At 36.6% G+C, this 15,402-nt stretch overlaps 1 protein-coding gene across 4 annotated transcripts in view; it reads left to right on the forward strand.

Annotated features, from left to right (window-relative positions):
• The window catches only part of CDC14A (cell division cycle 14A), a 63,575-nt gene that overhangs the window by 13,365 nt on the left and 34,808 nt on the right, over positions 1–15,402 (forward strand). For 3 of the 4 annotated variants that reach the window (XM_054210602.1, XM_054210599.1, XM_054210600.1), the window contains exons 4-5: positions 7,610–7,702; positions 13,445–13,524. In XM_054210602.1, the coding sequence (XP_054066577.1) occupies positions 7,610–7,702; positions 13,445–13,524 (173 nt within the window). The remainder of the gene's footprint in view (positions 1–7,609; positions 7,703–13,444; positions 13,525–15,402) is intronic. The other variant, XM_054210601.1, reaches the window with a different exon arrangement.

The raw sequence follows: 15,402 nt of genomic DNA on the forward strand, positions 1-15,402 counted from the left end.
AACTTCTAAGTCTCATTCAATTTAATAAATTGTTGCTTCTAATAAGTGTTACGGAAATGTATTTTTACACATATAAAAATGGTTCTTTTTTCTGTCGTACTTGTAGAAGTGTCACTCCCTATCAACTAATTTGTAGAAGCTTTCTTATTTTCTTGCTTCCATATAATGGTTGTTGATTCATGGCAATTTTGAGTTGCTTTTCACTAAAGATAGAAAGTTTTGGTATTTGTACCACAGTAGCTTTTTCTTTTGACTGCAAAGTGTTGGTCCTTTCTTTATAAAGTTGTCTAGAACCTGTAAATGCAACAGTTAATTCTGAAGATCACCATGACTGAGTTTGGTTCTAACAGCACAATCCTGTCATAAAACTACAAGCCTAATGTGGGTTGACCCTTGCCAGAAACTAAAACACGTGGCAGCTGGTCACTCACTCCAACTCCAGCCCCAGTGTGGGACAGGGGAGAGAATCAGAAGAGCTAAAAAAACCAAGAAAAGCTTGTGGGTTGAGATAAAGACAGTTTAAGTGGGGGAGTAAGAAGTAAGGAGAGATGGTTGGGGGGAACAAAACTAGTGCTGCAAAGGCAATCACTCACCACCTTCCACCAGCTGACCAGTGCCTGGCCAGTCTCCGAGCAACTGCTACATTGGAAAGACTGCTACTCAGTTGTATTGGTGAGCTTGATGTTATATGGTATGGAATATCCCCCTGGCCAGGTAGGGTCAGCTGCCCTGGCTATGTACCCTCCTAGCATCTTGCCCACCCCAGCCTACTTGCTGTGGGGGCAGAGAGAGAGAGAAACAGGCAGCTTTGATGTTGTGCGAGCGCGGTTTGTTGGCAGTAGCTTAAAACATTGGTGTGTTATCAGCACAGTTTTAGTCACAACACGGCATTGTGCAGGCTGCTATGAAGAAAACTGAACTCCATCCCAGCCAGACCCAGTACACTGAGCACATAGCTGTAGATTTAACCTTGTCCCCAAATGCCTATGAAAAAGCAATTTGCAGTATGTATATAAAATTTATCAACTGCAAGAAATGAAATGGATGTTTTAATTCCAAAGTACTAATTAATATCACTTGTGTGCAAACAGCAAGGAGACTCTTCACTAAATATTAAAGATTTTAAATCTTTATATTATAGATTATTAGACCTGTTACTGACAGAAGGGGAAAATGGGACAACAGATGTGATAATGTTGGCCACTGTTAAGAGGATTCCTCTTCAAAAATTACATTACGTTTTGGGACTCATGTTTGCCGTACTAATGAAATCAGTATGCAAGTTTATTGACACTATCTGCTGCTTCCAGGGGCATGCTGACTTAAAGTCAGGTAGTCTTAAGAGGAGGCTCTGCAAATTGAGGGGTTTGTAGAGTTGCTGTAAGCTTTTCGCAAAAAAAAGAAAAAAGAGAAAAAAAAAAAGTGCTTCCTGTGAAAATTTACATTGTTTCTTAATACAGAAAGTTAGTTACAAATAAAAAAAAAGCCCCTCTAGTATTTCTGATTTTAAATGCCAATGTTCATATTAGGGAAAACATTGGATTTACTGTTTCGGTGTTAGCACTAAATAGAGCTTATAAATACATTATCACCCTATTTTGCAGTGCCACTGCCTCATTCAAACACGTGACCAATGATGCTCACTCACTAGGAAACTATCTTTTTCACCATAATTCTGCTGTTTGTGACCTTATGTTTGTATTATTAAAGATGGAGAGGAATGCTTGCTTTGTGAAGTGGTTACTCCAGAGAAGAACCAATAATAAATCCACTATTTAAACTACGAGAATGAGAGAGATTAGTTCTGTTTTTTCCAGATTCAAATTGAGACTATGATCGTTCTGGGACCTGAATGCAGTCTCGTGTATCACTTTTGAAATGTACCTGCATAGTTTTATAGTTGAACTAGAACACCTTCAAACTGGACCCTAGGTATGAAGAGTTTCACCCAGAAAATAAGAGCACAATTAATATATACCTCAGGACTTGTGTGTGTTTGTTTTTTTTGGTTTTTTTGAATGATTTAGTACTAAACAGGAATGTCTCTACAGTCTTTATACTTGTTATAAGACCGTCGTCTGTATTGAAGGAGGCAAGTTGCTCGTTATAAATGGCTTGTAATTATAAAGATTGTATATTATAATGGAAAAAATACACAAGGGAGCCAAATTGAAACCGAATTAGTAACTCTGACACTTGCAGGGTTGACTTAGCAAACTGTGATGTCATTTTAATGTAACTTTTATACTTTTTGAAAAAAGCAAACACTCGCAGTATGAGGTGAAGAGTACAGATGGTCAGGAACAGGACAGAAATCTCTTGCAGATCAGCAGCAGTCTCAGCTGGGAGGAGATGCTGTTTGTCGCTGCTACTTTACCAGAGGCTAATAACAAGTAGGTTAATTTAAACTACTAGTGTGTAACAGAGAAGGGTAACCTGATAGTGCAACCACTTGAAAGTAATACCTGGAATCAAACAGATAGAGCTTGGGATACCACCTGAGTGGTATAGAAACTGGCACATGAATAGATTCCAGTCTGGCTGAGCGGCACTACCACTGAGGTAGGCCAGTACCTGCTAACGTAAGCAGGTTCTTCTAATAGTTAAAATAAACACTCAACTATGTCCTAATTTAGATACTATCTGCCATGGGTGAGCACGCCTGTAAGACCAAATCCCAGGGCTGAAAGCAGGCATCTGATGTGTACCGTAGGCCTAGCTACAAAAGACTACTGCTCAGCTTCATTCATTGAGAATTATGGATTCACAGTTTCTGCCCTTTTGCCACTCACCTTCTCATGTCTGTCCTTCAGAAGTGTCCCCGAGAGGATTTCTGCTGAGGCTTGAACTAGTGGGTGTAAGACAAGTTCATGACCTGTGACTTAACCTGCCAGCAAGGCATTAATGCAATGAGCAACTGCAGCAGCAAAAGTATGGTAATTCTCACGTGGCACCAGGGCGACACGTAGGTAGGCTGTGATCAGTGTTCCAGAGATCGGAAGTGCCGATTAGACTAATGACGTGGAGAAAGAGTCTTGTTGGGCAACCTGCTGCTTGCATACCCTTGCATTAAGGGTAACCGTGCCCTGTGACCAACAGCAGGAGTTGGCTAATTGTAGGAAGTAAAAGGCACTGCAGATTATCATTCTCTGGAAGTCCAGCCTCTACTATGGGATGGTTGCTGTTGCCATGCTGCAACACTTCGGGAACCCTGAGGTAATCACGGTGCTTAAGACCAGATGAGTCCTGCCATGATTTGGTATATAACTGGTCTGGTATGCACTTCATGTACTTTTACAACAGTCTTTAAAAGAAGGGTGGCACAAAAAAAAAAGTGTTTGTAAAACATGATAGTTTTTGCATAGATATGGTGTCTCAAAAGGAATTTAAGACTTAGACTTTTATTAAGTTTAAAACTTCTATGAATAGGAACAGGAGAAATGAGAGTATGAGATGTCATTAAAACAAACAGACTCCACAAACTTCCTTTTCAAGCCTTTCAGCTCTATTTGTGTTTTGGGAGAGGAATTAGACATGGAGGCATTTTTCTGCTTTCTCTTTCCTTTCTTGGGGTGCAGGTGGGGAAGGAGAAGGGTACCAGTCTGAAGTGTGCTAATGGCAGACCAACACCTTTAAGTAAACAATTGTAACTTTATGCTGACTGATTTTAAAACGGTAAATAGTTCTCTTCTGAAGAGCTGAACAATTTATTCATATATCTGTTTGCTGAGAAAGTTTTTGCTAAAGTCCTGGTTTTGCTTTACACGAAAACCTTTCTGACCTTGTTATGTTTGTAATGTTTTGATTGCTGATTGCTATGGAGATGAGCTTGACAAGCGAAGTCAACAGCAAGAAAAAAAATGCTTGTCCATGCCATCTTCCTACTTGTTCTGTGAAATCTGTTTGGGGAAAAAGTGCTTGACTAAGCAATTGTGATTCATTTATGAAAGAAACATTTTTTTCTTCTGTTTAAATAAATCTGATTTATTCAAAACTGCTTTTAAAAACCGCTGTGTTTTGTGTGTGTATAGCCTTACACAATCTCAATAAATTCAGAAGCAGGGGTAATCAGAGAGGGCATGTTGCCGAGATAAATGATACAAGTTTGGAAGATCAAAGGCAAGTGAGGGAAGTTTCTGGCAGGCTTATGAACTATGGGGTTAACACTTCCTGTATGCTAACTGTATTGCGACTGAATCACAGAGGGATTTGCTTTGTTGGTTGGGTTTTGGGTTTTTTTGGTTGTTTTTTTTGTTTTGTTTTGTTTTAGTATAAATAAACTGCTGGGCATATACATGGAACTATAATGATTGTAAGCATCTCCTTTAGGACAGCTTAAACTTCGAGGCAGGCTGTGTGTGCCTGTTCTAATACATCATCTTCTAGTAATAGTTTGCCAGCCTTGTTTTCACTGCTATTTGTATGTACATATTATGTACATACACGTGTGTGTATATATATATATATATAAAAATATGTAAATAGTATTTGCATTAGTCCAGGCTTATGAAACACATTGCAGTAGTTTCTTGCTTGAACAGTGCAAATATATTAAGCCATATCCATTAAATAAAATATTGTCAAATAGTTTGGTAATTCTAAACAGCTATCAATCTAGTAATTATCCACAATGGCATCTTCTAAGCCTGTCAAGAATTTCTGTGCAAGTAAATGTCTCTTGAGGTCTTCAAGAAACAAGAACTAATGTATTATTAAAAGGAAAATAAGTAATCTCACCGTGACAATAATGTGTTCTGGAACCCTCTCATATACTCAATTAGCGTTATCACCTAAAACAAAACCTGCTAGGCTTTTCACGTAACCTCTGCTTTTAGTTCAAAAGATTGTCCTGGAGTACATTCCTCTGGGATATATCTTGACAGATACTGTTCTGTTATATCATTAGACATTTTGTCTTCTAACAATGTGTGAAACTGCTAAGTAAAATAATCTATAGTGCTTCGTAGTGCTTGTGTTTTGCCTTAGGAAAAATAGTATTTAGGAAAAAAACAGTATTTGCAACTATATTAACTACAGCTATTCTGTAGACAACCTGTAATAAAAAATTCCTTGTTGAAACATTTTTGGTTCTTCAGGAGCTGCGCAGTATCTAAAGGAACTAAAGCCCTAATCCATTCACGCGGAGCTCTGGAGCTGTCTTAAAGAACCATCTTTAACACTTGCTCTCATTGAACCTAGCCAAAGGAATAGACTTAGCTTATTAAATGTGGTCAGAAAAATCAGTATTTTTTTTTTTAAAATATAGATCATATGGCTTAGTATTGATATTGAAAGTGTATCAAGTTAAGAATTTGTGTGTTAATGTTAACAGAGGCATTGCATTGACACTTCATCAAACACTTACTGTAAAACTTGATTTTCTGTAACTTGTGCAAATAAAAACAGTGGGGGTTTTTATAGGCTTCTGAAAAGAAAAATCTTGATGCAGTGTTCCTCTGGTTGCTATGCTATAAGCCATTAATGTCAGGTTTTAATTTTGTGTTAAAATTTTAGTCAGGATTCAAAAAACATTTAAGTATTTCATACAGCAATATGGCTCATGAGGTTTAAACCCTTACATTTTGAAAACGAAGCAATGAAAACGATACATTGCTTTCATTTAAATGTTCTGGGAACTTTTAAGATGAGCTGTCAGTTTTTGGCTACTTCAGGTACAAAAGCATCTCAAAATGGAATGACTTGATATACCCATATGATTAAAAAAGTCCATTCTGTAAAATAAAACAAGAAATATGATCTTATTACTTAGAACTTCTGGCTAGCTAGCAGAATGTGCTTTTTGCAGTTTAAAATAGTATTTCAGGTGAACTGTAAACTGTTGCAAAGAACTTTGGTTTAAAATAAGTAGTAGTCAACAAGTTATAATTGAAGTTCTGTCACTGTTGCATAACTGCTGTAATCTTATCCCACCTACACATCATGGGTGGAATTGCAGTTAGAGAACACTAAAATTAAAAAATTGAGGAGGGGGAAGAAAAAGGAGGGATCTTAAAATACTGGGATTAATTTTGTCAATTTTTAATAATAATTGAATGCTTCACTAATTAAATAACTAGCTGTGCTTTGTATGTTTGCATATACACTGAGGGAGATGATGCTGTTGGTCTCAAATTACAACTGCTTCCAATCAACCGCAAGCAGCTATCTCAGGGATTATGGTCCTATTTAAATAGACTCGGTTGCATTAACTCTCACTCCTTCCACATCTGGAAGTTGTGGGTCATAAGAGCAGACTGGAATGTACGCTTAGAACTAGTGTTAAAGGTGCTATTCCTGTGGGGGGAGGGAGTAAGATGCTCACTGTGGTACGTACATCGATTTTCTCCTCAGTTTATCAGCCACTTGGTTTATTGCGAAATTTGATTCTATGGTTAAAGCTGTCCTAAAATTTGCAACAAGATTTAAGGTGAGAGTTGATGTTTACAGATTTGTGGAAATGAAATATACTTGGCACTACTTAAGTAAATAGAACACAATTTTGCAGCAGGTACCTTTTCTCGCACCCCCAAGCGTTATCAGTGGCCAGAGTAGAACAGTAAAGTAAATTAAAATTGTCAAATTGGAGTTAAAAACCTGAAATTGGGTAACAGTAGCACTGGTATAAAGGCAATTTATAAAATGTGCAAAATATGCTTCAAATATTTAGAAACAAAATCCAGTATGTCTGTTGATGACTTCCTCAAAACTGTAGTAGTAGTATAGAAATCTGTCGGGAAAAACACAAGGGATAGTGTTGCAGAATATAATGAAAGTGGAGCAATTCAAGAAGCTGAAAAAATGATAATTCAATAAATTGTCCAACTCGTCTTTTTAAAGTTACAATTTTATATCTCTCTGGCTTTAAATAGTTTTGCTGCAGTTTTTGTTATTTTTGTTCTGTTCTGGTGCTTGTTGGTCTTGTTTTCAATGGGAGTTTTGTCCGCAGGATTCTGACAGAGGCTTCTTTTCTTCCTAAAGAAAGAAGAATTGCAAGTGTTAGTAATTTTGTCTCTGCCTAGCCTTTTTTTCAGGCTTTTCACTTGTGCAATTTTTTTTTTTTTTTTTTTTTTTTTTAAATCTTGTTGTTGAAGCTTTTTAAAGATATCTGTCACCCCATTTTTAGGTAGTATAGATGGAAGAGTGATGTTTAACTTATAAAATACCTGTAAGATTGATTGCTTCAGTTTTTCTCTTGTCTTTGCCACAGAATTATGTGCTAAAGAGATTTAACGCATAGGAGGGTGTTTTAGTCTGAATATTTCAATGTCTTTAATCAATGTTCATAAGCTATTGTTCAAATATTTAAACTTGAAAAAAAAATCCAGTATTTTATATTGAACATTTTGGTTTAACTGCATTTTATAGGGTATTTTTGTACAGCAAACTAAGAGATCTGCCCCGATACAGTGACTGTTTCCCTGCACTGTTATCTATAAAGTAAGAAGATTGTTCATGGTATAAGTAACTTTTTCTCCTTTAATTTTAAGAATCTCTGGAAGAATTTTTTCTGATTTATTTTTCAGTTTTGGAAAAGTTACTTTTAAAGGTATTTTTAAAGTATATTCTTCTCTCAGTAAATATGCTGTTTGTTTTGGTTTTATTTAAACAGTATTTCAGTCTATCAAGAAAGAAGATAGTGTACTATACCAGTTTTGACCAGCGGAAACGAGCAAATGCAGCGTTTTTAATAGGTGCATATGCTGTAAGTATTATTTATCACATGGATATTTCTAACCTTCCTTAAGAGACATCTGCTATGGGTAAAATAGCATCTCAAGGGATGGTCCTTTAGGAAGGTAGGCAGATTCTCATTTGATTCTTCTCTAAGCTGTCTTTGAAAATTCTGCTGCATGCATTTTAGGGACGGCTGTCTTTAGCACTAAAGTCCATTTACTTTACTATAGAGGGAGCGGCTTTGGTGGATCATGCACATGTTTCCCATTGGGTACCATTTTCATGAATGTCAAAAATGCAAACCACAAACTAACCTCCAAACTTGGCTGTCTTAAGATCAATTGCTGCTCATGGCTGTAGTGAGATTCATACAGGGAGGAGAAAGCTTTTCCTCACAGCCTTTCTTAAAGTTAGTAGACCAGAGGCATAGTGATTACTGGATGGATCTCTCTTCTGAGTTAATTTTCATAGCCTACCCAGAATAATGGAAAAACTAAGGTATTTCACCCTCTTAATATTAGAGATAATATGCAGGGCTGTCTTAGTTACACAGGCCTGATTTGTTATGATATCACTTAAGTTTTGATAGTTCCGAGCTGACACTTGCACAGCCGCTTGTGTGTCTTCACAGCAGTGTAGCTCAAACTTCAATTTTACCTTTGTGCTCTGCTGTCCAGAATTGGAGCACAGTTGTAGAAAACTCAAAGAGTATTTGCAGTAAAGACGCTGACTAAGTATTGAAACTAACAAGCCGCTGGTCCTGAGCTGACATCCACATGGTCAGCTGAGTTCTGGAAGTCTCTGTTAAGTCAGGCTTTATACTGTGTGAAAGTTGATCTATGTCTTTAAGGCCTGAGGTCATGCTGAAAGCAAAGCTCAATAAATGCAGATGATAATCTTGAAAAAATTAGGTTGCAGATTCTTGTAATTAAATAAAATGTTTTACTACAAGAATGGGGATAGTGTGTAAATGCTCTTGAGAAAGAAGATCTGTGTAAATTTAAAGATGGGGAAAAAATGGGGATAAGTTCAAATTTTAAAGATCTTCCACATTGCCAATGTGTGACAGTTAATGGAGAAGGCTTGTTTTATTCGTCTTGGTGTTAAAACATTAAGTGTCAAATGAAACGTGGAAAACAGTGGATCAGGTTCTAGGAATGGGTTTCCAGTGGTGATTATGCAATTTAGATTTAAACAGCTTCTTAGACAAGTTGAACTGAAATACCCTATTTTGTATGTTTGTAAATTGCATCTCGGGAAGATGTGTTTTCTAAATTTCGTTTTTACAATGGACTTTCAATACATTTGGACTAATCATGTCCAGCTGCTAAATTATTGTCCTTGCTCTTAAGAATTCTGCAAAGATTACCTCTGTCATAAAATTCAGATTAAGAAGAAAAAAAATATTTAAAGTGTTACAAGAACAGAAGAACATGCCGACTTCTCTGATCTTACAGAGAAGTTTAGGTTTCCTCCTAAGCAGCCAAGACTGCAACAGACTGTTTCACTGATATGAGAAACAGGGTGCTACTAGGTTTTGCAAAGTCTTACCAGGTGCCACAGAGAATATTTTGAAGCTAGTATTGCTTTGCTTTTCCCTTTCATCTGTTTGGAGACTTAGTTGTTAGGGGTTTTTATGCAGTCTTCCCCAATGGTTAAAAAAAAAAAAGTATTTAAAAATTGTTTTAAAACAGAAGTACTTTCGTGCATACCAAAACGAAAGTAGCCTGATTTGACTCAATTTGTCCATAGTAGTTTTTAGGGGGAAGACAGGTGAGAAGGCAGTAGGTTTAACTGAAATATACTGAAGTGATTATCTGAACTGCCTATTTGTCATTAAAGAATTCATTCTTGGAGAAATCGTGAAGGAGTGTCTTCTTTCAGACAGCAAAATCAGACAGCATTTTCTCCTGTCTGATAAGATATGGATGAATTGGGGGCTGGCTCCCTCTTTCTTTATTCTTAAGGTATTTGTTATGTTTCTTTTCTGGTTGGAAACTAAGGAATGCCTACCTGGTTGCGTGCTCTGCTATCTAGTAAGGTTTGAATTCACCAGGGGAGAACAGCAGGATGAATATTAGCCTGTTTGTAGTTCTAGAGAAATGGGGCAGGGGGAAGATGGAACATATATGTGTGACACTCGCTTCTCCTGGTAAACCTAGAACTTTAATTTTACCCTTGTAGCAGACAAGTAGTAGTTACGTCTTGCAGTTCTTCAAAGATCAAAACTTGATTAGCGGACCAAAATTGTGACTTTTGAGCAGTCCTGGTGAAACATAATGCTTTTTTAGTGGCAAACTCTGAAAAGAGATCCAGTGAGCTCTTTTTCCTTTTCCTTGTAGCTAGCAGGTGGGCTGGTCATATTTCCTTCTTACAATTACTTTAAGTGTGTATTTTGGTAGTAGTAGCTTTTATTAGACTTCTGTAATGCCAATAAGGGAGAAGAGCTGTTGAGTTCTTAAGTTTGTAATTTTATCACAGCAAACGACTGGATAATAGCGAACTACTATGGCATGTTCAGTCATTTGGCTGCTGAAGTGTTTTTCCCTAATTTAAAAATATTAATTAGACTTCTTAGCCCTACCTGAACTTTTACGAGTTTATTCTCTTGTAACCTAAGCGTATCATACTACTGCTCAAATCTGTAATCCCTCCCTTGGAGGGTCGGCAAGTACAAAGGCCTTTCAGTTACTGCTGCGTGTACAGCCACTTTGCTGTTTCAAGCAACGCCTTTCTTCAGATTGCCTTAGATTGGCTTCACAGAATTCTTGCGATAACTTAGCAGCCCTAGAGTGGATGTGTTCCATATACTTCTAATTGAAAAATAGCACGTGCCAGTGGGTACAAGATGAATGAAGGTGGACTTGCAAAATACTGATTCCTGTTTTGTTCTGTAAACTTTGTAGGACATATGCTATGAATTTTCTTGGCGGTGTGTACCTGGCCAGTATTGATACATGTCTTGTTCCTGCATAGTGTCCCAACTGTGGAAGGCTTTATCTTTCAACCACAGGAAGTCAGGAACATAAGAATGGAAATGTCAGAGGAAAAAATATTTGAAAATTTTCAATATCTATTAACTCTGTTTTTTACAGGTAGCAGTGCCACATGTTATGAGTTAGAATAGTGACAGTGGGGAAAGGGACAAGAACCTTGTCCCTTATAAAACAACTCTTGTAAGAGGATAGTTACTATCTGTAAAGTGAGGGGTTTTTTTTAAGGCTTTTACTCGCATTATTTCTTAGATACAGGTTCAATTTAGACAAACTATTCACTACAGGCTCCTTGTGTTGGGGTTTTTTTGGGTATATGTTGCAGAATGAAAGCACTCCGAAGATTCATATATTAGATTAAAAAATGAAGCTAAGTTTCAGTTGCTGAGTTTTCATTGATGAAGATGAGTCAGAAAATGGTCTCCTGGGTTTTTCTTAATGGATAATGTTACTTTTTAAGGACGAAAGACATGTACTGTAGTGTTTCCTTCTCCATTTCATTATCCTTCTTCCTCCAGTTATTGCGTTATTCTTGACATCTGTGATACTTTTGTTTTTTCAGGAGCTCTGTTTAGTGTTTCTTTCCCTCTCCTCCTTCCTTTTGTGTTCTTAATATCTTTTTCCTGTTTCCATCCCAGTATCTTTATTATGAGCTTATACAAGCTCTGTGGACCAACAACAAGCATTGTTTGGTTCAAAATATCTGTGAAATAAAAGCTGTGGCATTGGGAAGACATTCATATAGTACTAATTTGCCCCTGCTTCAGATTTCTGACTCTTTGCTGTGTAAGATGGAAACTCATCTTTCCTTGAAGTCCTCTGAACTGCCTTCTAAGGACCTTTTGACTATAAGCAGGAATTTAGGCTTTAAATGTAAGCTAATTGATGTGATTATTGATACTGACGTGAATAAAATCAGTATTTTTCTCTGAAATACACCCCTCACTGAAGTCTATTGCACAGAATGCATTCTTCTTAAATTCAGAACCTTTACGGTGAAGGGGGACTATAAAGGAAATATAAAGGAGACATCTCAGAGAAATCTCTGAATCTGTTTCAATGTTGGTAATTACTGGTTTGTCCCAAAAACAAGGAGTTAGAAATAATTGAATTAGAAACAATTGTTCTGACAACACAGAATAAATGGAATGGTTTTCATCCAGAAATTGTGGTCTGTTTTGGTGGTGGAAGGTTTCAGGAAACCTTTGCTTTCAGAAGTTAAGGAGGGGGGTGTATGGAAGTTCAGGCAAATACAGGGACATTAATTTTGAGAAACATGTAAATTGGGCACTGAATGAAAGCAATATTGACACTGCTGCAGTATTGAGATTTAACATTTGAAGATGAGTGGGGTTTGTTCCTCATCTTGAGTACTGATTATACTGGTCTATCCTATCAGTGTGACCATGATAAGTGGAGCAGCAACATTGGAGCCTGAGACTGAAATACAGCTCTGTATCAGGGAATTTATCTTTTGAAGGCAAATCGGTTTGTGTAGGGAGTTTTGGTCCAAAATTAGACCAGTTGTTGAAAACAGTGAAATAGGTGGTAGTTGAAAAAGAGAGATAATTCTGGACCCTCTTTTCATTGTAAGATGGCAAAGAGTTTTTCAGACTGTTTTATTTGAGTCAATTTTTTTTTGTTCTTTTATCTTTATCTTGTCTTTTGTGCCTGTCTTGCCCATGCTTGAGAAAGAAATGCAAAAAAATCTACCTACCATGTTGACATCTTACAGAATACTAAGAACCCCATTAACTTGAGATATGATTCCAGATACAAAGCAAATCGTAAATACTCTGGGAGTGACCATGACTCACCTATATTCTAATGTGTTCAAGGTTAAAAGTTGAATAAAGCTTCTAGATCAGGAACTGGCCTATGTCTTGGTTAAGAAAATAATTATTAGAATACTGTATATTTAACAGTTAAATGTGCGTAGAGCTAAAAAGTAGCCAGGTAGGTGCTGGTTGTAAGGTGAGTTGGGGGGAAATGGCTACGAAAGTTGTGTGGCTTTGTTTACAAAACATGTTTTTGCATGTGGAATATACCACTGCAAACTGGATGAAATCTTACTTTGTAAATAATGCACTTGCTTCATATGTATTCTGAGTTAAATTTATTTTAGGATCAGTTTTACTGTACAAATTGGAATTTAAATGCAACAAGATGTGGTTGTATTCTAATTTCTTACTTAAGTAAGCTGAGCTGATACTGTTCAGCGATAGCAGAATGAGCCTTGGCTTAGGGTGTTACATTAACTATATGTTGGTCTCATAGTAACAGGTTCAGCTTGTTGAATGGGATATTTTTGTTAATTAGTAGTTTGATATTGACAATTAGGAATTAAAAAATATTTGTCTTGGAAAATCTTCCATTGAGCTGTGGTGGAGAAACGTTTCCTTTGTCAGCTACTGTGATAATATTTTGACTCATCTGAAGCTGGACAGAGAACTCCTAGCGTAGATGCCTATTTTTCATTTTAGCACAATGTTCAGTCTGTCTTGAAGTCTCTCAGTTGCAGCAATATGTAATTTTAAAAATTTTATTTAAAGGGGGGAATGACACAAACCAGAAATCTCAGTTTCTGTTGATTTCTGAATCTTTTACTTTGTGTACGTATGTCTTTTCTGACCTATAAATGTCGTAGGAGTTGGTCATAAAGGAGTATAGTATACATTTGTAAGGGTTTAGTGGGCTGGGGGAAGGGTACATGTAGTTAATGACTTTTCAGGCTCAGGGCTTATTTTTTTTTTTCCTCTCCCCCCTACCCCCTTTAGGTAATATACTTGAAGAAAACACCAGAAGAAGCTTACAGAACACTTTTGTCTGGATCTAATCCACCATATCTTCCATTTAGGTATGTGAACATGAAAAACAGCCCTAACTTTTGTGTTTGGGAATTTGCTTAACACACATTTTTCAGATTGCCTTCACAGAAAAGGGTTTCATACCTGATACAGATGTTGTATCAGAATGACTGATCTCCAGAAAAAATATTTTTTTACTTCTGGTGGAATTACTTGCTCTGTGTTGGAACAATAAAGCCATTTCAATTGATTTAAAGTTTTAAGTAACACTCACAGTCTTGCAAGCTGTCAAGTTTAGAAAATAGTTCTTAGCATGCTGGTGATTTAGCAATTAAAACTTTTCTATATGATGCTTTGCTATTTGGAAGTCATTCAAATCTTTTAAATTACCTAGTACCTAACCAGCTAGACTTACATGAATGAAGGGAGTTTTATGCTGTTACGTTTTCTCTATTTTACAGAACAAGTACTAATGTTCCGGTTATTAGATTGCTTTGCCTTTCTGTTTTCAATGAATCATACATAATTCCTATCAATCTGTCTGTATTCTCTGTACTAAGGCCATATTGAGACTTGAATCTGAGGAGTTTTAGCTGTCACGTCTATCTAATAAAGAGACTTCCAGATTTTTTCATGGTGTGGACGATGAAATGCCCTTGGACTTTGAGAATGAAAATACCTTACGCTATTCTTATGCAAACACTGTCAATAAAAGACAACTTCAAGAAGGTCAATGTCCTCTTTTTTAGGGGAGTCAGTGTTTTACAAGTAGCGTTCACTGTTAGCTGATGCACTTGTAAATGTAGACTGACCTTGTGTATATCAAATTCATCTCATTCTACAGCCACTCACAAAAGGAAGATCGGATTGTCTCTTTTCTCACAGCTTGTATAGGAGCCAGATACAGTATAAACTGTTGGGGTGGTAGATTTGTATGTGACGACCAGTTTGACTTTGAAATCTTAGACCTTCAAACACATTTAAAAAAAAGGTATCAAATTAGTGACAGCTTTTATTGGCAGAGAGTTTATACATTCATCTGGTCATCAATAGCTCTCCAAAGCCCAAGAAGTTTACTGAGCTGTTAATATCCATATTTTTTTCAGCTAATTGTAAAAGATACTTGGTACAATGCATAAAAAAAGCAGTTATTTTAAACATGTCATCTCCAAATTTTATATAAAATGCAGGCTTGTTGATCTAAGTTAAACAAATAATAATATATAGTTTTCTCCACCTTTTAGATTCTTTGGTTCCTGATTTTCTCACAGTTTGAAGTAATTACATTGTTACTTTCCATTTGCAGAAGGTTCAGCTATTGGAAAATTGCTACAAGAAATTCTTTGATGCAAACTCTGTTATTCTGAGCACAGAAACGGTGTCAATACATTCTTCTGTCTCTCTGTCATTTTGGGGAAGCAACAAGTGAAATATTTCCCTGCAATATTTCCCCTCTTTCTCGGGATTACTATGTAGTATTTTAGCAGAGTCTAAAAAAGCCCTGATTGTCCCTTTCATATCAAATTATCAGTGGTCCAGCTTTGGTAGGAGTATTTCTTACATATAAGAGCTTTTAATAAGTGACTTAAATTTTTCAGAATCTTAAGCTTAGTTTATTCAAAACTTGCTTAAAAAGCAAAACTCTCTTAGTAGTGGGGGATGCGTGCTACCTCAGAATAGCTGTATCTTGTTCAGCAATGGAAAAAAATTACTGTTTGGAATTTTAGTAAATTGTTATGTCTTTAGGTTCCTTTCTAATCTGCCAACATAAAGATTTAGGGTATGTAGAAAAGAGATTCTGACAAAGCAAAGAACCTTAATTGTCAGATCCCAAAATTGTAAGACGGAAGACTTGGGAGGAATAGTGTGTTTACAGAACAGTCTCATATGACCCTATTTGCTCGAACCAAAGGCTGCAGACCTTTGCC

This window comes from Rissa tridactyla, chromosome 8 (genome assembly GCF_028500815.1).
Source record: "Rissa tridactyla isolate bRisTri1 chromosome 8, bRisTri1.patW.cur.20221130, whole genome shotgun sequence".
Lineage (NCBI taxonomy): Eukaryota > Metazoa > Chordata > Aves > Charadriiformes > Laridae > Rissa > Rissa tridactyla.